Source organism: Nothobranchius furzeri, chromosome 14 (genome assembly GCF_043380555.1).
Source record: "Nothobranchius furzeri strain GRZ-AD chromosome 14, NfurGRZ-RIMD1, whole genome shotgun sequence".
In the NCBI taxonomy this organism is placed as follows: Eukaryota; Metazoa; Chordata; class Actinopteri; order Cyprinodontiformes; family Nothobranchiidae; genus Nothobranchius; species Nothobranchius furzeri.
Window position 1 is genome coordinate 40090025 of NC_091754.1, and position 22156 is coordinate 40112180.

The following is a 22156-nucleotide window of genomic DNA, read 5'->3' on the forward strand; positions in this document are numbered from 1 at the left end:
TTAATACCAACCATTCCCACTTTATTAAGGTCTATCCATATAAAAATAGTCCACCCTGTAGATCTTTTACAAAGTTAAACTTGTGTTTACTAGAGTCCGAAGCATTTTTTAATGGGATGAAGTAAGACCACACAGTTGGGGACAAAAATGTACTACAACTGGGAAACACAGTACAAACAATACTTCTTATATATAATAAAAATCTGAAGATCACTAAAATGCAAAAAAATAAAATAAAAAACTATCACGTTATCTAATTTAGTTTGAATCTTTATTTAGGAGATACAAGTACAAGAATTAAGAGGGGTTTTCAGTGCAAAATTACAAATAACTTTAGTTTTCTTAACATTTACACAGCATGACATTTTAAGGATTCATAAAGAGTGGGAAAATCTGGGAAAAACCCCCAGTGTAAAGGCCCAACCAGGAAAGCTGAGAGCAGCATAGTCTACTGCATCCAAAACTCTGAGCCCGAATATTAAAGATCAATTCTCCAAAAAATATTCTGATTGTAGGATCACCTCAGTGCTCACGCCAGGTTGGAGACAGTGGACGTGTTCTTTAGTTCATGTTTTTGCTGGGTTTTTGGGTTCTGGATGGAAGAAAAGTAGTGAAAATCCCTTCTGCCTTCATTAAAAGGTTTCATAAATTTACCACAGAGACACCTAATGTGCCTTCAGCAAAGCAATGCCAGGCCTCTCCCCAGATGGCTTCATGCAGTCTGGTCTGAAGTGGCTGGTCTGCAGCCCAGACTTGTCTCCTAATGAGAATGCATCAGGAAGAGAAGGAAGCATCAACAAACTGCTGAGCAGCTGAAATCTTAGACCACGTGCATCTGAATGCTTATTGAATTTGATCATTTACAAGTGTGACGGGGAAGGCGAGGCCTGTCTAAACACCTTGTATCACCATCCATCCAGGAGGGAGGATGGGACATTTATCACCCCAGCAACACTCTCCTGTTCCTCCTGATGGACCCCAGAGCATTCCCGAACCACAGAGGACATCTCTCCAGAGTTCTGAGTCTGCCTCGGGTGTCACCTCCTAGTGCCAGAAAAACCTGGAGAGGGACAACCCATCCTACTCAGAATCCGCTCTATTATGTAATGCTGCAACAGCGTTGGGTCAGGCCAAAAGATGTAAACTTACATTCAGTCGTACAAACTCACATCTTTATGAGCAACATGTTGGAACAGAAATATGTAAACATTTCCATAAGTCACAATGATATAAAACTTTGTTCTTTTATTACCTAATTAATATTCACTTTTTACTTTTCAGTTGGTTTTTTTGTCTGAAACCAACCAGCCACTAAGGTACACATCATGCTGGAAAACACATCTGAGTATTCAAAAGGTGTACAGGAAGGTCTGAGGGTATCCTGAAGTCCTGCGTAGCGTGAGATCCATGTGAAAAGGAATTGCTTCTCATTAAGTCCCATCAGGATGGTCTCAGTTGAAGCCTACAGACCAGGAAGAGCTCAGTGTCACACCCTGTCCTGTCTCCCTGTTTGGTTCAGCCTTGTGTCTCGTTAATTACTCCCACCTGCCTCTCGTTTTCCCAATCACCTTAGCTCCCGGTCCTCCTGTATTTAAACCCCTTCTGTTCTGTGTCTTGTGTCGGTTCATTGTTTCATTGTCCAGCGTGCGTCCTAATAAATCTGTGTAGTGAATCTTACCTGTCTGCCTTCTTCCTCCCCGGTCTGGATCCCCGCCTTAGCTCCGCTCCACTCCACTCCGCAGCACGTCTGACAGAATGAACCGACCTCTGTCAGACGTGCTGCGGAGTGGAGCGGAGCTAAGGTGATTGGGAAAACGAGAGGCAGGTGGGAGTAATTAATGAGACACAAGGTTGAACCAAACAGGGAGACAGGACAGGGTGTGACACTCAGACTCTTTGGACTGAGAATGCTGGATGGAATGTTCTTCCGCTCACTGAATGTAAAGTTATGGTCATTCAGTTCTGGGTTTGCCTAGTAAAATATTTGTTTGGGTTTTTAAACTGAAACACCTGGTTAGAGCCAGGGTCAGAGCCAAACACCTTGTGGGTACACGTTTGAGTCGGTGACGTGGCTGAAGTTTAGAGCCGGAACATCACTTCCTCTGACACCATCACACTGTACCAGAGAAGTCACCGGTGGCTTTGACTGCATCTTCAACAACATTTTAACATGAACATATCAAGCACCAACATATTGGGTTATTACAGTAACGAATACCAGTATTTAGTGTATTTTGATTTATGAGTTCAAGTAAAAAAAGAATCTATATCACAGTTTTACATAATCCAGTCCATTCATGAGAGGGCTTGTTCCATGGCTCCATGACGACTAAACGGATGATGTGGGTCCACATGAGTCTGCTCCAGTAGGTTCGTGTCTATCCCAGTATGTCCAGGTAAACTGGGGCAGCTTTCATTAACGCAAACAGCTTCTGTTGGATATCCTTGATGATGAGTCGCTGCTGAGGCTCCCTCTGCCAGCAGCCCAGCATTATGTCATAGATGTCCTTTGGGCAAAGTCTGGGCCGCTCCAGTACCCTCCCCTGAGTAATGCACTCAATCACCTGAAAACAGGAGGTAAAAAAACAATAATAAATACATTAGCACACATGGTCTTTAGTGTGGAGAGGTTTTGTTTAGCTGTAAATGGAAATGTATGATCATAAATCATTCGGATACCCTTGATATAAATTATTAATGTGATTATTCATGGACAGATGTGGTACGTTTGTATTCTGTACCTCATTATTGGCAAGCTGAAACCACGGCTGTTTGCCATACGTGAAGATCTCCCACAGAATCACTCCAAAGCTCCACACATCACTCTCTGTGGTGAACTTCCTGTACATAATACTTTCTGGAGGCATCCAACGAATAGGCAGCATTGTGTGACCTCCCACCTACACACACACACACACACACACACACACACACACACACACACACACACACACACACACACACACACACACACACACACACACACACACGCACACACACACACACACACACGAGATTGGATGAAAGAAACAAAGTGGGTGAGTAAAAGTTTGAGCATGTCACTTCAATTTATTAATCAGCTGATGCTTCTGTTTATTAGAAGCTATACCTTCTGGTTTGTCCATATCGCACTCACAATTAGTCATTTCTAACCAGTCAAATATAAAATGGTAATCAATGCACCTAAACAATCCCTACCTTGCTTTATTTCTAGCACTTAAAGGTGTGGTTTACTCGTTGAGTCGATACGTCTGGTCTCTAGTAGGAATGAATGCCTTGTAAGTTGTACTACGGGGGTTAAAAGGCTCAGATACACCTGATTCAGGAGGTACAAGTCAGCCGGAGGAGACAGTAGCTTCAGATGGCAGGTTTTGGAGTCATATTTCCTGATATTTGGACATCTCTCTTTTGATTTAACAACAGCAATGCTGAGTTTTTCATGCAGGCTGAACATGAAAATAGTCTCCTATACTTAGCTTCTGATAGGAAATAGACGGTGAAACTCTGGGATTAGAAAAGCCTGACAGACCTACATCACACTGTCACTTAACATTCATGGACTCACCCATCTTGACTCACGACGGGGAAGGTTGTTGGTTTAGCGTCCAAGAAACAGCAGAGAACTGACTTTTATAAGCAACCTTTAGCATTAGCAACTCCACCACACAGCAGAATTAATCTAGCCTTGAGCTATTTGTGGAGATAAAACATCAACCCTAACCCTAATTTTCGGACCTTTTAAATTATTTTCACATTATATTTTTTGGACACCTTTAATTTAGTTCTGATTTAAAACCAACTAGTACTGAGAAAGAGTCACTGACATACGTTTAAAATGGATGAGCAGTGGGATGTGTTCTCACCCGGTAGTAATCAGTACTGTAAATATCTCTGGACATGCCAAAATCTCCTATTTTCACCAGAAGGCCATTTCCCACCAAGCAGTTTCTGGTTGCCAGATCACGATGCACAAAGTGTTGAGATGCCAAGTAAATCATCCCAGCTGCAATTTGACTTGCTATCTGAAGCATCTGGACCAGACCCAGCTCGCCATTGGTTTGAAGAGGCTGCCCATCAACCAGCATCATTGCATCAGGACCATGAGCTCTGTGGAATCAGGACAGAGTATTAGAAAATGGTGGCTTTCTGAAAATGATATGCAAATATACACTTGATTCAAGCTTTAGAAGTTTACCAGTAGAAATGCTACTACCTTGTTTAATATGAATTGGACGAAAGCGTTTTATATCTCCACATTTAACATATTTAACATCTTCTTTGTGGTTTTAAACTTGTTTGATCCTTTTTAACCCTCCCACTGTCCTAATGGGTGTGACCCCGCGAGGCAAGTTGAGCATTGAGCAGGATTCAACTCCTTGAGGTCCACGTGGCAGGGGTGAGGTGGTGCTCACTCCTCACCCCTGCCACATGGACCTCAAGGGATAAACCATCAACCCTGCTCATTGGTCAGCTTTCCTTGCGGGGTCACACCCATTAGGACAGTGGGAGGGTTAATTATTGCAATTTTTTGTATTTGATCTTTTTGCGTCTAATATTGACTCTAAGCTACACACAAGAATTCCTATGTACCCGGATAGCGTGTGAGTACAAAATGGCAACAAAAGATTGTATCATTTCTTTATTATTTTGTTATAAGACCACTTAAAGTTAGAAGAAGTTAAATGAAAAAAATAAATAAATAAATAAAGAAAATGGTCCGAGAATAGAACCATGGGGACCGCATAGCAGAATAGCTAATAAACAGCTTCTGTGTCACGACATGCGTCGGTGAGGTGAGCGGAGGTGAGGATCAAAACGCAGGTGAAGAAGGCAGGCAGACAGGAACGGTTTAACAAGGTTTTAATTAAGAACACGCTGGACATAGAAACAATGAACTGACAAGACACACGGAACTGAGAGGGTTAAATACATGAGGAGCTGGAACCTTGGGTGATTGGGAGACGAGAGGCAGGTGGGAGCAATTAACATGGAGACAGGACTGAACAGAATGGGGAGACAGGACAGAGTGTGACACTCTGAGGCTTACAGAAAAAAATGTATGAGCTGAAACACTTTAGGGCTTTCATAGTGTTCGAGACAGGAGATCAGGATGATGTAATCAACGGTTTCAAATGCTGCTTTAAAGGTAAAAAATAAAAAATTAAGGCCAAAAAAGAAGCAACGATGAGACAGTTGAACAGAAAAATAGGTTCACGTTACCAAATACTTTATCAGTATGAAGGAATTCACCGTAGGAACTTGTTGAGATCTCCATGTTTCATGTATTCAAAAACCATGATGAGAGGGTCTCCATCCACACACACTCCATAGAACTTCACTATGTGCTCATGCTGGAGGTTTGTCAGCAGCTCGGCTTCATGCTGGAAGTCTTTCCTTGCTGCCAGTGTTAGGTCCTTTAGAGTCTGAGAAGGATAATAGAGAATATTTTTCCCACGATGCTGATTTTTTATGGTTGATAGAAACGTTATCTCAACAATCAATCATCAATCCTCATTGGGTCTGCTCCCTATTAAAACTTTGCTTCACTTTCACGTTCTCAAGCTTGTGTATTTTCTCCAATTCTTGTTTCCACCAAAACCACCAAAACCACCAAAACCATGCCCAATAAACTCTAAATGTGTTCATAACTGTGAAGAGTTGTTCGTCCTGGTGTTGCATGCCTCTCATCTAACTAATCATGTGACCTTGGACTGGAACCAGCAGGTAAAACACAAACAAGGATAGATATTAAACCTACGCTACTGTATATCTTTGAACTGAACCTGGTTGTTTGTATTCGCATTTATTAAATATTTAAATTTATGGAAACACTATGTGTCTCTGCAGGAGTGTGTGTGTGTGTGTGTGTGTGTGTGTGTCTTCGTTAATTTTCATCTGTCTGTCTGTTTAGACACCGGTAGCAAAGAGGGAAATTTTGGACGCATCATCTCACTTTCGTGTCTGATGTGATTCACCCCTACTGCACACTGGAAGCAAAAGGGGTGCGGAACGGCAGAGGAAAGGTTTATTCACGACAATCACTGCACTCAAGTGCACTCCGTGAAAGTCTCAGCAGCAAAGCGGCTTCTCTGCCGTGCTCTTCGCTTGACTCATGAGATCACACGATCACTCGAGACTTCAAAGGTTACAGTTTGTTTACGCAATCCGCTATTAAACCAAAAGAAGGAAATCAAGTTTGATATCTCTGTTTGATGTCATATATGATGTTGTTCCTCTCCACTGCCAGGATGAAAGCCATGAGAAAAAACACTGTTGCACGTCTGAAACGATGCTGTAAGTAAATGAACCGTTGGGTCACACCTAAGCTTCATATATATGAAATAGCATCGCTGCAGTACTTTTATTTTGAAAATTACCGGGAATTTCACACTGAAACTGTGTGTCATTTCTTGCCTAGTCCTAAGTTAACTGCGGAAATTGACGTGTCCCAGAAGCGGCTCGTGGCAAAAATAGAAGGCGGCATAGGCGTCATTTTAACCGGGGACGCCGGGGACATGTCCCCGGCAAAATTTGTGATTGGCAGCTGTGTCCCCCCCACTTTCAAAAACGCCTGCTGATGAGGATTTTTGTTTTACCAGCTCAGATCTTATACCAGGGGTCAACAACCTGTTCCCATCAAAGAGCCATTATTACCCATTTCCCACAGTAATTCTGGACGGACCTTAATAAGCAGTGACTTAAGTGAAGCAGGCAGGTCGCGCTAGAAAATTTAGTTTAAAAAAGCGTCATAAATGTGTTCCCCCGTCATTTTTATTTATAAAATATGAAGTAAAAACTCACAATTTAATTTTCATTCATTTGTCATTAATATGTAGTCTACACCCGTGCGTTAAGTGGACCATCTTCCAGTAAACGCAAAGCATCCAGTCCACCTCTCCAAATGCGTAAAATGTGCATCAGCCGCTAGTTAGGCGCACCATCAGCTGATCAGCCCAGACAAGAGCAGAGCAACTAGAGAAAGACTAGAGGATAATTGTGTCTGGATGTGGATGGAGATTACATTTTACAGCAGTCTGATCATCATTTAAATACGTAAACTATCACCTGTCTTCTAGTCCACGCTATCAGCATTATTTTAATTGGTGTGTGTGTGTGTGTGTGTTTTCCACTTCAAACACTGGTATAACCAACCAGACCAGCGTGCCCAGTAACACATTAATGTTACAATTAAACAGTTTCACTTCATGTAGGCTAGGAACATTCCACCTGCCGTGGCCCGACCGCTTCTGCTCCACATAAACTTTGTGCGTGATCAAATGTCTCTACGCGTCATGCGTCTCCATATTAGAGACGGGAACAAGCGCTGTTCAGCCAAAGTTTCATAATTTCATAAAAAGAACATTTTTCCAAGTTACACATCCCTCAGAGAGACCGGGTTTCCAGAACGCTTCAGTGGGAGGAAATCTTATCGCATTTATCCGTCAATATGTGGCAAGGTGGAGAAACGAGGGCCCGGGCGGGATTCGATCCCCAGACTCCCGGGTGAGAGTCATACGCTCTAACCAGTCAGCCAAAGGGACATCCCCTTGGCCAAGTAGCCAGGGCGCATTATCTATCGGGACACTGTGACAGGACACTCACACTGCAACACCTGATTATGAAACTTTGGCTGAATAGTGCTTGTTCTTGTCTCCAATGTGGCGACGCATCCAGGAACCTGTCTGAGGAGAAGCCCAGAATCTGACATCCTCCAGCTCAGAATGCGAAGATATGATTACGCACAAGCGTGACGCGTCAACCCGGTCTCACAGTAAGACCGGGTTGGACCTGTTCAGGTTTACGCAGACAGTCTTTAAATTTAGAATTGGCATACAGATGTAAAATTAATGCAGTAAAATATAAAGCTTTTTATTTAAACATCCATTCATTATTTCACAAGCACAGAGAGCGCATCAGATGGATGGAAGAGCCGCATGCGGCTCCAGAGCCGCCGACCCCTTTGCTAGCCTACTTTATTGTCCCCAGCAATTTTTAAACCCCACTCAAGTGTATGGTTATTGTCCCCAGCAATTCTGAAAACAAACTGACGCCCTTGGAAGCCGGTCCTATCTTTAGCAGCGTGGGGATGTGTCTGGAAATTGCCACATCGCTGCTGGTTTGAAACAGTCTGTAGACTATAATGGATCCTATTTGAAGCAGTTCAGTTGCCATTCCACGCTGCTGATGCTTTCAGCGTGAAGCTGAAGCTACAGCATCACCCCTACCCACACACACACACCTTACCTTCACAGCTACCAGCATCTTCTTCGTAGGACTCAAGTTATAACATTCAGCCAGGAAGACCTTGCCAAACGCTCCCTCTCCAAGCTCCCTCTTCAAAACGATGTCCCGCTGCTTAATATGATGAACATCTGAGAAAACGGGATGGAAGTACAGCTCTGAGTAAATGTTTTTAGAATTATTTTAAAAATGGAAGAGTTATTTATTTTTTTATCAAAAGAGAAATCTAAATCAAATGAACATGTGGTGTGACCACCCTCTGCCTAGTTCATCCAGATTACTTTTCCCATCGTTGCAACGCCGTTACCGATACTGGGCATGTAAAATGGCGCGTTACTACAATGTGGGTGAAGGAAGCACAGCAGTGTTTCTCTAACAGCTACAGTGATGTGTCGGACGTGAACAAAACGGCTCTGCACCCCAACCTGAATCACTAACAAATGGCAAAAATGTACATAACACACACACACACACACACACACGCGCGCACACACACACACACACACACACACACACACACACACACACACGTGTATTACAAATTACATTACAAATCTGTAAAACTGGGGGGGGGGGGGGGGATAATAGCGCTACTGAAAGGTGAGAATATGAGTGAGGGCAGGCTTTGGCAAGCCATTTTAACCTTTAATCAACTATGGGACCTCTCTGTAAATCCTGTTCTGTGTAGAAATAGTTTATTCTAGTACTAGCTGTATTCTTATTAGTCAAAACAGACATCGAACATAACTGCGTTTTAGAAGATAAAAGTCACTTCACTGTTACTTTGTTTCACAACGTGCTGGTGAGTGGAGCGGAGGTGGGGATCCAAATGAGGTGAAGAAGGGAGGCAGGCAGACGAGAACATTCAATAAGGATTTAATGAGACACGCAGGACAATGAAACAACGAACCGACAAGACACACAGAACTGAGAGGGTTAAAACACAGGAGGAGCTGGGACCTGGAGCGATTGGAAGACGAGAGGCAGGTGGGAGAGATTAACAAGGACACAGGACTGAACAGAATGGGGAGACAGGACAGTGTGACACTTTGCTATGTAACTAATTACTTTTACAGTTTGGAAACTGAGTTACTAACTCAACTATTTTTGGGACAAAGTAATTAGTAACTATTACTATTTTAATGTAAAATGCCCAACACTGCCTGTCACATTATTGCTCTCCTGTGCCTTGAGTTTTTTCCTTAATTGTGTCCACCTGCCTCTTGTTACCTGATTACCCATCCCAGTGTGTATATAAGCCTTGTGTGTTGCTTGTGGTTTTGTCGGTTCGTACTCGTTACATGTCAGTTTATGTTCACATCTGTCCACCCTGTCGTGTCTGCACTCCTGACCATTAAAAAGGAACCAAATGTCTGCTGCTGTCTGGCCTGGGTCGATTTACCTGCCTGAAGGATCCGCTCTTCCTCCCTCACCTTCCCTCCACACCGTGACACTGCCTAAATAAAACTTTTGCACATTATTGTACATTAAACACAAGAAACATCAGTTGAATTCAAGTCTCCTCTAAACAAAAACAGGAGGATTTAAAACTGTAGGGCATGAAGTTGCCATAAACCCATCATGAGCTAGGTATAAACGATATAAGATATAACCTGTATAATGTTGGCCTATGATATAGAATTTGGCCTTGCTCGAGTTGAGCAGCGCCTCGCCTGGAAACCAGACGAGAGCAGACGGACGCAGCAGGGGGAGTGGCTGAAAGCTGGCGCTTAAGTCGGACAGATTTCCCTACATGTAGCTCACGGGTGACGATGGATGAAGATATCGCGTTAGAGTTCATACTTGTTTAATAATTTATTTTAATTCTGGTGTCTGTTAGCAGCTGAAACACATCCTCACGTGCTTGTGGACATCATATATTGTACATGGAGACATGACTGTAATAATAAGTAAAGGTTATCAGCTGTAGGTTTAGTGTGCTCATAGGAAACGTGACAAAAGAACACAAAACACATTTCTCTTTATGGCCTATATTGTTGTCATCATCAACATAACATGTTTCACAGAATACATGTGACCAACTAACATTTCATGTTCTACCACCGGATGTTTGGATCAGAATGTGAACAAATCAGATCTTAGATCAGGTGAGAGCCAGGCGTTTCCCGTCATCCCCTAGGTTTTGCAGCCGGTGGAGAGCAACTGCAGCGCCTTGCTCCAAAATCTGCGGCCGCCTTGATCTCACAAGTTTATTGTTGCCTACGTATGCATGACGTCAGAGCAAGTCGGTGTCAAGTCGGACACAAATCTAACCGGCATGCACTGCCCGTGATCACCGCTGTTCTAATCTGCGCAGAACTGGCTCATCTGGAACACGGCCTTTGTTTCTACCGGCTAATCGGTTGCGCTTGCTGATGATGTCATTGAGGGGTTTAGAGCTTCAGGCAACACGACTGATACACTCCTCCCACCTTTGCATGAATGTTGTCTATCTGCGTGAGCTCTGGAGCTGCTGCAGAGCAGAGCGCATGGATGAGGACATGCTTGTAAAGAACATGAGGTAACGTTCTAATTTGAATCCCTTAAATGCCGTTTGTTTTTTAACACACGATGAACACAAGGCTTTTTCAACATCTCCTGTCATTTAACAGTTTTAACTCACAGACCTTCCCAGTTTCAGCAGTTTAACCCGTTAATTAAAAATATCTAGTCTTTTCCCTGCCTCTCTCTCTTTCACACTCTGTACTGCTGGTGACCAACTTGGTGGGACAGACCAGCACAGACTGCTGCTGTTCAGATCGCTGGCTGCGATGCACATAACACACAAGCTTACAATATAAAGCAGGACAACACCTGTCCCCCTCCAGCTCGGCTGTGGGACCCTCACCATGTAACCCTCACCATGCAACCCTCATGTCCATGCTGTCTCTGGAGGAGCAGATAGGAGACATGATCTCCTGTAACCTAAAATGAACCAAAGCTTCCTCCCAGTTTGTCTTTAAGCTGAATTTAACATCAGTTTATCATCATGAAATAAAAGAATAAAGCGGAACAAGAACTTCTATCTTCTATTTCTCTCTCCTTTTAACTTCTCCGTGTCCCTAAATACAAGAGACAGGTTACGTTGCAGCCGCCGTCACTGACCCCGCCCCCTCCCCAAGACCGGATCTCCCGACATCACAGCACTCGGTCTGACTGAGGGCTTCCAGGAGAAACAATAATGACTTTATGAAAATAATAATGTGCGTTTGGAGGAGCGTCCTCCGATCCTCTCTCTTGTGAGCAGTCTCTCTCTCTCTCTCTCTCTCTCTCTGATCGAGCGAGCGGAGTGCGCGGCGAGACAACCCGCTCAGTTAGCATAATTCACTGTCCAAATCCAACAGAACCGATCGGGCTGATTCGGGTCAGGTTCGGTCTCAGGTTACAATTCCAGCGCTCAGCCCTGCAATGCAACATGAAGGCGGACCAAAGTTTCCTAACCGGTAAATGTGGAGAACACCGCTCTAACAGATGTGGATGCTACGCTGGCGCCGCCGTTAAAATAACAAAACTACATTCCACTATAATTGATTATGGTTCTCTTCTATGATGCCGAATCGTTTATGCCCGCATCTCGATGCATTGATTATTCGATTATTTTCTTCAGCTCTATCCTACACCTCTCAGTCCCCGTCGGGAGGTGGGGTTGGAGGGTGCACGTGGGTTTGGGGGCCACAAAGAGAGGGCCCGCGGGCCGGACGTGGCCCGCAGGTCACCTATTGAGTATTGCTGCCCTAAAGGATCCAGCGATAAGATACTTCCCTGGAGATACCTCCTGCAATGTATTTTCCCAAGCTGCCAGCCAGACTCCTCTAACACCTCGCTGCAGACGCTGCCACTGAGGTCTACCTTGTCCCTCCCGGTCTAAATGGAGGGTTGAATTAGGTAGAGCTGCAGGACAAGTCCCTCTTTAAGGGCACCAGACTGTCTGTGTGTTCCCCGGGAGTTGGTCCAAAGCATTGGGAGTGAGTCCATGCTCCTCAATTACCTCCATTCCCTGATCAGCGATGAGGGCATGCCACAGCTCCTACTGACATCACCTCCAGTTCTCCAGTGGGTAGTGTTCCAAAGAGGGCTGTGATGTCGTCCCGTGGCCTGTGCATCCGGCCAACTGTCCAACTGACATCACCCCTCCCTCTGTGAACTGTAATGTTTCTGAGGCCTATCTGTGCACCACAAGCATTTTTCTGCCCCAGCTCTTCCTCAAGCTTCTTCCTGTAGCTGTCTTTGGCCCATTTGATCTTGCATTTGAGCTCCTTTTGGACTTGTCTCTGCTCCTTGTTGTAAACATTGACAAAAGCTTTCTTACCATTCAGCAGGGATTTGAGCTCAGGGGTCAACGAGGGCTTATTGTTGGAGAAACACTTCACTCTCCATGTTAGGGACAGTGTTCTCCACACAGAAGTTCACATAGACAGTGGCATAGTGGGTCAGGTTGTCAAGGTAATCTTCATGAGAGCCGAAAGTGTCTCCCTTTCTGTGGACTGGAAGCAATTCTTCAGTCTCTCACTAGTTTCCCCAGACCACACTTCCACAGACTTATTTTGTGGAGGCTTTCTTCTCACCCTCGGTGTGCATTCTGGGATCAGATGTATGAGATTGGGTTCAGAGCATCTTTGCATTTTTTTGTGCAGAGTTGTTTATTAATGGTCACATGTGCCGGGGTTGCATCATCTTTCATTGATAAACACACTGCTCAGCTCTCCTGTCAGCCTGTGTGACTTTAAATCAGGGCTGAGGAATCCTGGTCCTGGAGGGCCAGTACCCAGCACATTTTAGTGGTTTCTCTGCTCCAACACACTTGATTCAGTGGTTGAATCACCTGTGCAGCAGCTCATCAAGCTCTGCAGAAGCCTGTTAATCACCTGCTGATCCGGTGTGTTGAAACAGAATTAAAACCAAAACATGCGGGATACTGGCCCTCCAGGACCAGGATTCCACACCCCTGGTTTAAATCCTTCCAGGGAGACCTCAGAGTCTGCAAAAAACTCATTCATCCTTGCCTCAGTAGAAAACATTAGGTTACACTGTAGCCTGATCAGCTTTGCCAGTGCGCCCCAGGGCAGCTGTAGCTACATCGTAGCTCGTCTCTATCAGTGTGTGAATGTGTGTATGTGAATGGATGAATAATACACTGTAGTGTAAAGCGCTTTGGAGTCCTTACTCTGAGAGGCGCTATACAAGTGCGGGTCATTTATCATTTGTGAGCTTGTCATTTTTATTGGGGAAGGAACGTATATTTCCCATAATCACGGAGGATAAATATGGCGGTTTCCTTTCCTAGAGCTCATGTCCTGCTCTGCTGCCTCTTCTTTTCCTCCGTATATCGGGGGGAAGGACTGGCCTTTCTGTGCTGAGGAGTATCGGCACTCAAAGCACCAGTATAAATAACGGAGCCATGCTTGGAGCTGCTGGGATTTCCTGGAGTGTTCGCAAAGTCCAAAAACAATAAAAAAACAGAACCCAAACAACATAAAAGTACTTCCATGGACCAATGCAGTTATGTCATTGAAAACATGCCACACAAGATGAGGAAAGAATAAAGAGTTAAAAGAAGCCAGAGCTGCTGTAACAAGCTGCTGCTCATGCAGCACCATCTATAAAGGCTTCAAGGTTCTGCCATAGCTTCATAGCCTCTCAGGAGGTAGAGTGGGTTCTCCAGTAATAAGAAGGTTGTAGGTTCAATCCCAGCTCTGACCAGAGAATGCCACTGTTGTGTCTTTGGGCAAGACCCTTAACCTGCCTTGCCTGCTGGTGGTGGTCGGAGGGAAAATCAGTGCATTCCAGGGTTGCTGTGGCTACATTGAAGCTTATCTGCACCAGCTTGTGAATGTGTGGATGAATACAGGCCATTCACCATTTACAACTGATGGGGGTTAGAGAGGACACAGCAAACACACACACTCAAACTCACACATGCTAGTAGTCCTTAATGAGAATTTTCTTTCAGTAGTGTTGACACATACTACTCACCAAAGTAACACCAAATCTTGCCCTAAACAGGTGAGAATCTAAACCCACCTCCATATTTATTTCATTTATTTGGTGTCATTTTTTAGATGGAAAAGGTTCGGAAAAGTATTTTCTCCTCCTAGGTGCAGATACTCACAGGTGGTTGGTTTGGAGCAGTTGTGTCCATGTCTGAAGTACTGTGGGTTCTCTATAATGGGGATCCTGCTCAGCCCAATCACCACAGAGTCTGAGCCATTATCGAGTGCACAGGGGCTGATGACGCCATGGTTTACATGATGAAGAGGACTGGTGGAGTTTTCCTCAACATTCATCACTGCTCCCGGACCTGGAAATAAAAACTAGGTTTGTCTGAATTCATTGTGTCAGTCTGTCACAGCTGGCCTTGCTAAATGTTAAAATGTGGAAACGGGTGTGAAAAAGCCAGGCTTTTTTTTCATAGCCTGGCTGGTCCTGTGACTTATACTCCGGAGCGACTTGTATACCAAATTATGTTGGCTATACCACGTTGCTACGGGCTGGCTCCGGACCAGGAATGAGCTCCCCTGCCCCGCCATCACCTGCTGGAGACCGTTGCACGCTGCTGCGGGCCGGCTCCGGTCCAGGTTTCAGCTCCTCTGCCCTGCTGGGAGGGTTTCAAACACCGCCATCACCTGCTGCAGCCTGTGGCGGGGTGCTGCGGGTGCTCTCCCCACTCGCTGCGAGGGTCTGAAACACCGCCATCCTCTGCTGGAGACCGTGGCGCGCTGCTTCGCACTGGTTGTTTATTCTGTTATTGTTACCGGTACTTGTCTTGCAATGTGAAACGCTTGGTCTCAGATTTTGTAAGAAAATTAATAAAATTTACCCCCAAAATGCGACATATATGTTTTTTTCTTCTTCATTATACATTTTATGGCTGGTGTGACTTATACTCCAGAGTGAATTATAGTCCGGAAAATACGGTACAAAACACATCAGACAAGCATGACAACATTTAACCAACAAATGAGAGGCAGAAACCTTCCTTAAACCTAAATCAACTCAGTGATTTGCTGACCTCTCACTGTTTTGCCACTTTAGTCGTCTCTTCTAAATGAGGTCTCTCATGGATAAAACAAGCTGTCTTTAAGAGGCCAGCATTTCAGCTGCAGCAGAAATTTTCAGCTAGCTCACCTTTGATGTTGAATTTTGATCGGCGTCCGTACTTGTTGATGAGTAGAAAGAGGATCACCAGGATTACACAGGCAAAGGTTGCCAGACCCACTGCTATGAAAACCTGCAGGCAATTTCAGGAAAATAATGTATTTAACCAATTTCCTCTGGAATGTTTGCTACCAAACAAGGCAAGTCTGACTTATGTTGTAGTCAATTATCAGTGATCATTGTTTAAATGCATGCATCAAAAGAAAAAAAACTGCTCAGTCAAGCATCCTGCTCAGACTTCACAGACAGACAGTCTTTTTATATTACATGGAAGATGTTGACAGGTTCAGTGTAGCCCAGGCACGGGCTCCCTGTCAAAATGTTTCCAAAGACGGACTGACAGGGTTGTAAAATGAAATATGATCAAACTACAGGGATTCTAGAAATGAGTATGCATTTAGGAGAATAAATAAGTGTGCAATCTGGCTGTTTAACTCAGCTTCCCTAAAATTGTTCTAAATTCAGGGTTTATCCTTGAATCAGTTAAAGCTTTTGGGTGTTTCTGTTCATGGTTGTCTTAAATGCACAAATAATCCAACTTGACTAAGACATGCCTGAAGACCTCGGAAACACTCTCTACTCTCTGGCTGTTTCTTTTGCATCATAATGAAGTTGTTCTTCTGTGTAAAAGACCAACCAGTAAGTTTTATGTTTTGTCACATTATTGTTTACAAGTTACAAGTCCCATTCATTAATGCTCATTATATGCTAACTGATTCTGAGCTATGGTGTGTGGAGATGATGCGGATGTTCCCCTGATCTAAATCCAATGGAAAATGAATGAATGGCAAGGGAAGTTAACAAAAATGAACAACAGTTCCAGACAGTAGATGCCCTTCAAGTGGTCGTCTTCATTACTTGATGAGATATTCACACTCACCTCATGGAAAGCTTGCATCAAAAATGCCATACTATTTTTGAATTTTTGAAGTGATGAACAATAATGGTGGAGCTGCTCGTTAATGAGTCTTAAACTTAGATTTCTGTTTGGGGTGGGGTGGGGGGTTAACAAGTGTTTTGGGAGGTGTGGCGGCCTTAAACTTTTCATCAGCTGTTTTATGTTAAACATTGTTTTTGATTAATTGCTGCTCAGAAAATGTTTTGTCTCACTCCCATTCTTGTTGCATGTTGAAGCTCTACTTGGAACCTTGTTAAGATCTGACCATGCAAAATATGATTTTTGGCCATTTTCAAGTGGTCTTAAATTTTTGATCAGGACTGTACTTAAAAAAAAGAAAAAAGATGACATGGTTTGTCAGTAAATGAGACAAATAACTAACCAATTGTCAATTACTTTGTCATCCCAGGAAGGTTTTCTCTAAGCCGTGATTTTAACATTTAGAATATTCAGTATTTAGTCACTTACCCCGAAGGCATCCTCTTGTGGTTTCGGAGTCTCTGCAGTCACAGAGTCTGAAAAACAGAAAGCCACTTTTGATTTTAGGAGGTATAAGTCTAATGTTCATGTCATATGTGATCCTGTAATATTCATTTTACTGTATGAAACATTTTAACATTATGGTCAATCATAGGGCCAAGGGGGTCCCGAATCCAGTACTGCTCCCAACAAGGACGCGCCAATAACTGCAGTTCCCCCTCATCCACTAGGGGCTGGCACCAGAAGTGAGCAGTTCCTCATTGACTCCCATGTTAAACATGCCAATGTCACTGTGCATTTAAGCAGTAGCTCAGGAGGTAGAGCGATTTTTCTAGTAATCGGAAGATTTCACGTTGGAGCCCGGCTCCGGACAGAGAATGCTGCTGTTGTGTCCTTGGGCAAGACGCTTAACCCAACTTGCCTGCTGGTGGTATTCGGGGGGACGGGTGGTGCCTGTACTCAGCAGCCTTGCCTCTGTCAGTGTGCCTCAGGGCAGCTGTGGCTGCATTGTAGCTAATCATCATCAGTGTGTGAATGATACACTGTAGTGTAAAGTGCTTTGGAGTCCTCTGACTCTGAAAGGCACTATACAAGTGCGGGTCATTTTATCATTTAACATAACAAATTTTGTAACTGTAACTTTTGCTGCCTCTTGGCCAGGACTTCCTTAAAAGGGAGGTTTCAAATCTCATTGGGACCTTTCTGGTTAAATAAAGAATACATCAATTAAAAAAGAGGACAGAATGGTTATTATAACAATGAATTCACATTTTCTTAAAAAAATTAAATTCCTCTCAGCGCCACCCTCAGCTCCACCTCTTTTCCCTTTTTGAATTGTCTGGGCGTGACGAGATGTGTGACAAGGCCAAAATGGCGGTTGGGGGAACCTTGTGTTTTATGACTTTTATAAATGAGAGAAATGGGTGTTGCTCTGTCCAATAATAACTATGTGTATGGGTAGGGCACATTTTTGGCCATGTTTGTTATTGAAGTATGGACTGAATTTCACTAAAAACCAAATTAAAGAAATATAAATCCATAAGCCATGTTTTATATTTTGTTAAAACAAAAATGATTACAATTTAACTTAACTGGCAGCAAGTTTCTGAGTTTCTGAAGTGATTAGAAGTGACTGTGAATGGAGTTGAACTGTGTGAGAAAGAGTAGATTCAGTTATACTTTGACACTTACCAACAGTGTAATAATCTGTTTCTGCTTCTGAGAAAGAAACAAGAAAAAACAAGAGGAGTAATACACATACAATTATAAGATTTAAAGTTGACATGGTTAACAGGTAACACTGGTAATAAAAACAATACATCTTGCTTTTCCTACTTGTCTACGTCACTTTCAGATTCAGATTGGTCATTCATCATGACTGGGAAGTAGGAGAACAGAAAATGTTACACAGACCAGCCTAAATAAATATAAAACATCAATACCTGTTAGTAACAAACGTCTAAAATCAAACTATGAACAAAGTGCAATGGAGAGATTAAAGCGTGTGTACATAGTTAAAATTATTTAACAAATTATAAAAGTTAATACATGTGACTATGTGACCCTAATCTAAGTTAAAAATTTGCTAGTGTTTCATTATTTCCATTTTCCCTCCTAGCCTCCACAGCAAAAATAATCATTGATGCGAGCCTAGAACGTTGACCAACAGAATGCGTCTCCATAAGAGGGAGCTGTCAATCAACAACAATAGGCCTCGGTTCCCAGCATGCACTAAACGGATACAGATGACTCCACAGACATGATAGATGCCCCATTGGGCGCCATTTTGGATGAGACTCCCCACTCTCCAAAGTCAATCCAGAGTGAGCAACTATGCCTGTTTTTGTGCAGCCTATGTTTACAACAACCGACGTACAATTGAGAACAGATCACGTGGGATTACGAGTGACTTTTCTAGCCAAACTAATTTTACATTTCAATTTATGTAAATTAATTTTGTTTAATTATATTTATATTTTAACTATCATGCCACACCTTGTGTCTGATTTTGTGAAAAAGCTTTATAAAATGTTTTTTTTTATTGGGTAAGCACTTTCTTCAGTGTAAATGAATGCACTGGAGGCGAATGGAGACCCATCTAAAATGGCGGCCGGCCACTCAGTAGTGGCGGTCCATACGGCATCTACGTATATGTCTGTGGATGACTCAGTCAACTTAGCACCTACCGTAAGTTAGCTTAGCACCAACCTAGCTTGATTGCTAAATGGATCTGCATTGATTTATTGTCACTCTGTAAACTTCAAGCTAACTGTTGCGGAGAAGGGAGGGGAACATAAAGGCCTTTATCTTTAGTGTTTTGTTTGGAGCTATGTGAGCCTATGAATGGGCTATAAATGCTGAATTCCTGCTGGTTTAGGATATTTCCCTGCATCATCCATCCATTTTCCTCCACTTGGCCGTGGCCGGATCACAGGGCAGCAGTCTAAGTAAAAAGGCCCAGACTTCCCTCTCCCCAGCCACGAGGGCCAGCTCCTCTGTCAGGATCCCAAGGCGTTCCCTGGCCAGCCAAGAAACATCTATCCAGGGTGTCCTGTGTCTTTTAGGTCTTCTCCTGGTTGGAAATGCCCGAAAACCTTACTAGGGAAGCGTCCAGTAGACATTCTAACCTGTCACCTCAACTGACTGCTCTTAATGTGGAGGAGTAGTGGATCTACTCCAAGATGACCGAGCTTCTCACGTTATCTTTAATTCCACTTACACACTAGCATCGCCCCCACTACGCCTTGACTAGGTTGGGAGTGTTCTCATTTAGGTAGCCTTGGATGCACGCAATCTGACGACTTTCCAGTTCTTTTCCCAAAGAGGTCTGCCTGGAGCCGAACTGCTAGAACACACCCACAGCTAACCGACTGGCCAGCCCAAAATCGCGCGTACCGTTAGTAGGAGCCATAGGCGTTGTTAGTTTAAACGAGTCGACTCCTTCTAAATATTTAAATCATCATATTGCTCGAAGTACAGGGAGAGGAGGAGTAGCAGCAACCATTTCTCATTCAGAACTAATAATCAATCCATTACCAACTGTAACCCGGACAAACATGTTAGTGCATTAATGAAGTTCATAAATCATATTACAGTTTAAAAGGGGTTAAAAGCTAAAGCTAATTAAATGTTAAAAGTATTATTAATATTGTATTTCATTTATGTGGTGAAAATTAAAACTGTTAAGAAGTACCTAAATATAAGTCAAAAGCAGGCAATGTCTAGCATGTTTTAATGTATTTTATTTTGGTTTTATTGTGAAAAAAAGAAGTACTAAGATGTGATCGTGGGAATTAAAAGGGGGGAGCTTGGAGAGAATGATGGGTGAAAAAGACGCACATGTCCGAAGCAGAGTAATTAAATATGTTTCCGGATCGTTAACCTAATGGCCGGTAATGTACGCTTGGTTAATGGTTCCTGGACTACTTGTGGACGCTTTAGCTCGAAGTTTGTCCTGAAGTTTAATATGCTACAGTACTTTGAAGCAGTTTAGCGGACAGTTAGCTTTCACTGGCTAAGTGAAGGTAGCACTCGGAGCATTGTTAAGCTAATTCAGCAAACTGTGGAGACTACCGTTTCATTCTTCCGGCCTGCAGGTGAAGAAAAGTCGTGAGTGGTGTAGCGACATGAATGGCCTCATTTGTGACCCAAAGGTCACACTTCCTCAGCTGGGTCAAGCTGTCTTGACTGTACTTCTATCTACAGATTATCCATCACAGGCGATGCAAAGTCTGCTGTAAACCATCTTTAATCTGACTGCCTTTATCTGACTCTGTTCCATCCACAAGACGGACACTTCAAGATGTAAAAGAATCAGTTTTAATAAACTCTTTTCACTGTCTATTACAATGTTCATATATAATCATCAAGGTCCATTATAAATGTATTTAATTACTGAAGTGAATTATTATTCTTTGGTTAATAATAATGATTATTTATGATAATCAGGAATGTTTAACAGTGACAAGAAGATCACGTGCACTTATACACACCATGCAGGACACAGTAATCAGGTTAAAGTTAACTGCACTCACATGTCTTTGTACCATAACACCAGAGCTTTCTATCTTGGGAGGGCGTGTTCTGAGGTATGTTATGCAAATATCTAATTCGTTAGAATAAGATTACCGGCCGTCTCTTAAAACCAAACTCCTCAGTTCACGTTCAGTTCTTGAGCTCACCAAAATTCTCTCCGTGGCAACGAGAGTCCAGAGGATCGGGTCGGCCGCTCGAAACTTCTACTAAAGCTTTTCTGTCACGCCGATAGAATTGCTTCAACAGAAACGCCATCTGCAACAAGCTGACTCTATGAGATTCCTTAAGAATCTGCTCAGATGCAAACCAACTCAACACCTGTGTGCCTGCAGCAACTCTAGGACCAGAGAGTCGGTACCACTGGTCTTCCCTACCGGACCGAGTACCCAGAGGCGGATCAACATCCTCCCTTGACCTCCGGATCCAAACAGAGGGTCGTCTGAACAGTGAGGTAGAACACAGATTGCGTCTGTATGCCTGCTCCTTTAAGAAAGAATTTAGCTTAGTTGCAAACCAAATTCTACTACCCAGAACGCGTTTTTCTCTCTCTAAGATAAAAACCTTCTGAGACTACATTCACACATCCAAACACACACATTTCATTTTTAGTTTCATTCAGACACAGATTGCTTTAATACCACGTTTTAATACCAAAGCTTTTAAAAAATTGTCATTTATGAATTGTCTTTTAAATTGTCATCTTCAAATTGTTAGTAATAAATTCTTAACTTTTCAAACCTGGCTCTTCTTTGAAATGAAACACAGAGTGGTGTATATTTGGTCACCGCACGAGCAAAAATCTCTAAATCTTCTGAATTAATAAATAAACTTTTGCTATTAATTTAAATCTCTTAAATTATATATTAATTTTTTTTATTAAATATAGACCAAGCCAGTTGTTGTATGAACTTCTATCAATTATATAAATATCCATGGATATATATATATAAGTTTCATTACCAATTCGTTTGATCTTTCTCAGGATTTAGCATAGCTGCATAGCAACAGCTTAAATTCTAGTTATGTAGATTAACAACGCTACACATGAATGTAAATTTCACAGCGCTACACATGAATGTAAATTTCACTATAGTCAACCTCTATCCATCTATTAAATCAACTGCCATTTTTACTGTCTTCATTATCTCAGAGGAACGTAGCAGAGGGCAATATTTTCATTTCTAGCCCTTCACAAATTGATGATCTAGTTCATAATGTTACTTCTTTACGTGTGGCATTAGATGATGTTGTCCATTTAAAAAAAGAAGGTAATTAAGCACAGGAAGTTGGCTCCCTGATTTAATTCTGATCTAGGAACTTCAAAACAAAACTGAAAAATTGGAGAGA

The 22156-nt window shown here is 42.9% G+C and overlaps 1 protein-coding gene across 2 annotated transcripts in view; it reads right to left on the reverse strand.

Moving 5' to 3' along the window:
• Window positions 1–215: 215 nt before the first annotated feature.
• Window positions 216–22156, reverse strand: part of LOC107396553 (NT-3 growth factor receptor) — a 52225-nt gene continuing 30284 nt past the window's right edge. The window contains exons 10-19 of one of the 2 annotated variants that reach the window (XM_054747225.2): window positions 17966–17992; window positions 16763–16809; window positions 15367–15469; window positions 14351–14539; window positions 8245–8372; window positions 5251–5423; window positions 3864–4107; window positions 2742–2900; window positions 1679–2564; window positions 216–1060 (exon numbers count right to left, since the gene is read on the reverse strand). In XM_054747225.2, the coding sequence (XP_054603200.1) occupies window positions 2379–2564; window positions 2742–2900; window positions 3864–4107; window positions 5251–5423; window positions 8245–8372; window positions 14351–14539; window positions 15367–15469; window positions 16763–16809; window positions 17966–17992 (1256 nt within the window). In that variant the 3' untranslated portion in view covers window positions 216–1060; window positions 1679–2378. Of the gene's footprint in view, window positions 1061–1230; window positions 1463–1678; window positions 2565–2741; window positions 2901–3863; window positions 4108–5250; window positions 5424–8244; window positions 8373–14350; window positions 14540–15366; window positions 15470–16762; window positions 16810–17965; window positions 17993–22156 lie in introns of those variants that run through there. The other variant, XM_015976317.3, reaches the window with a different exon arrangement.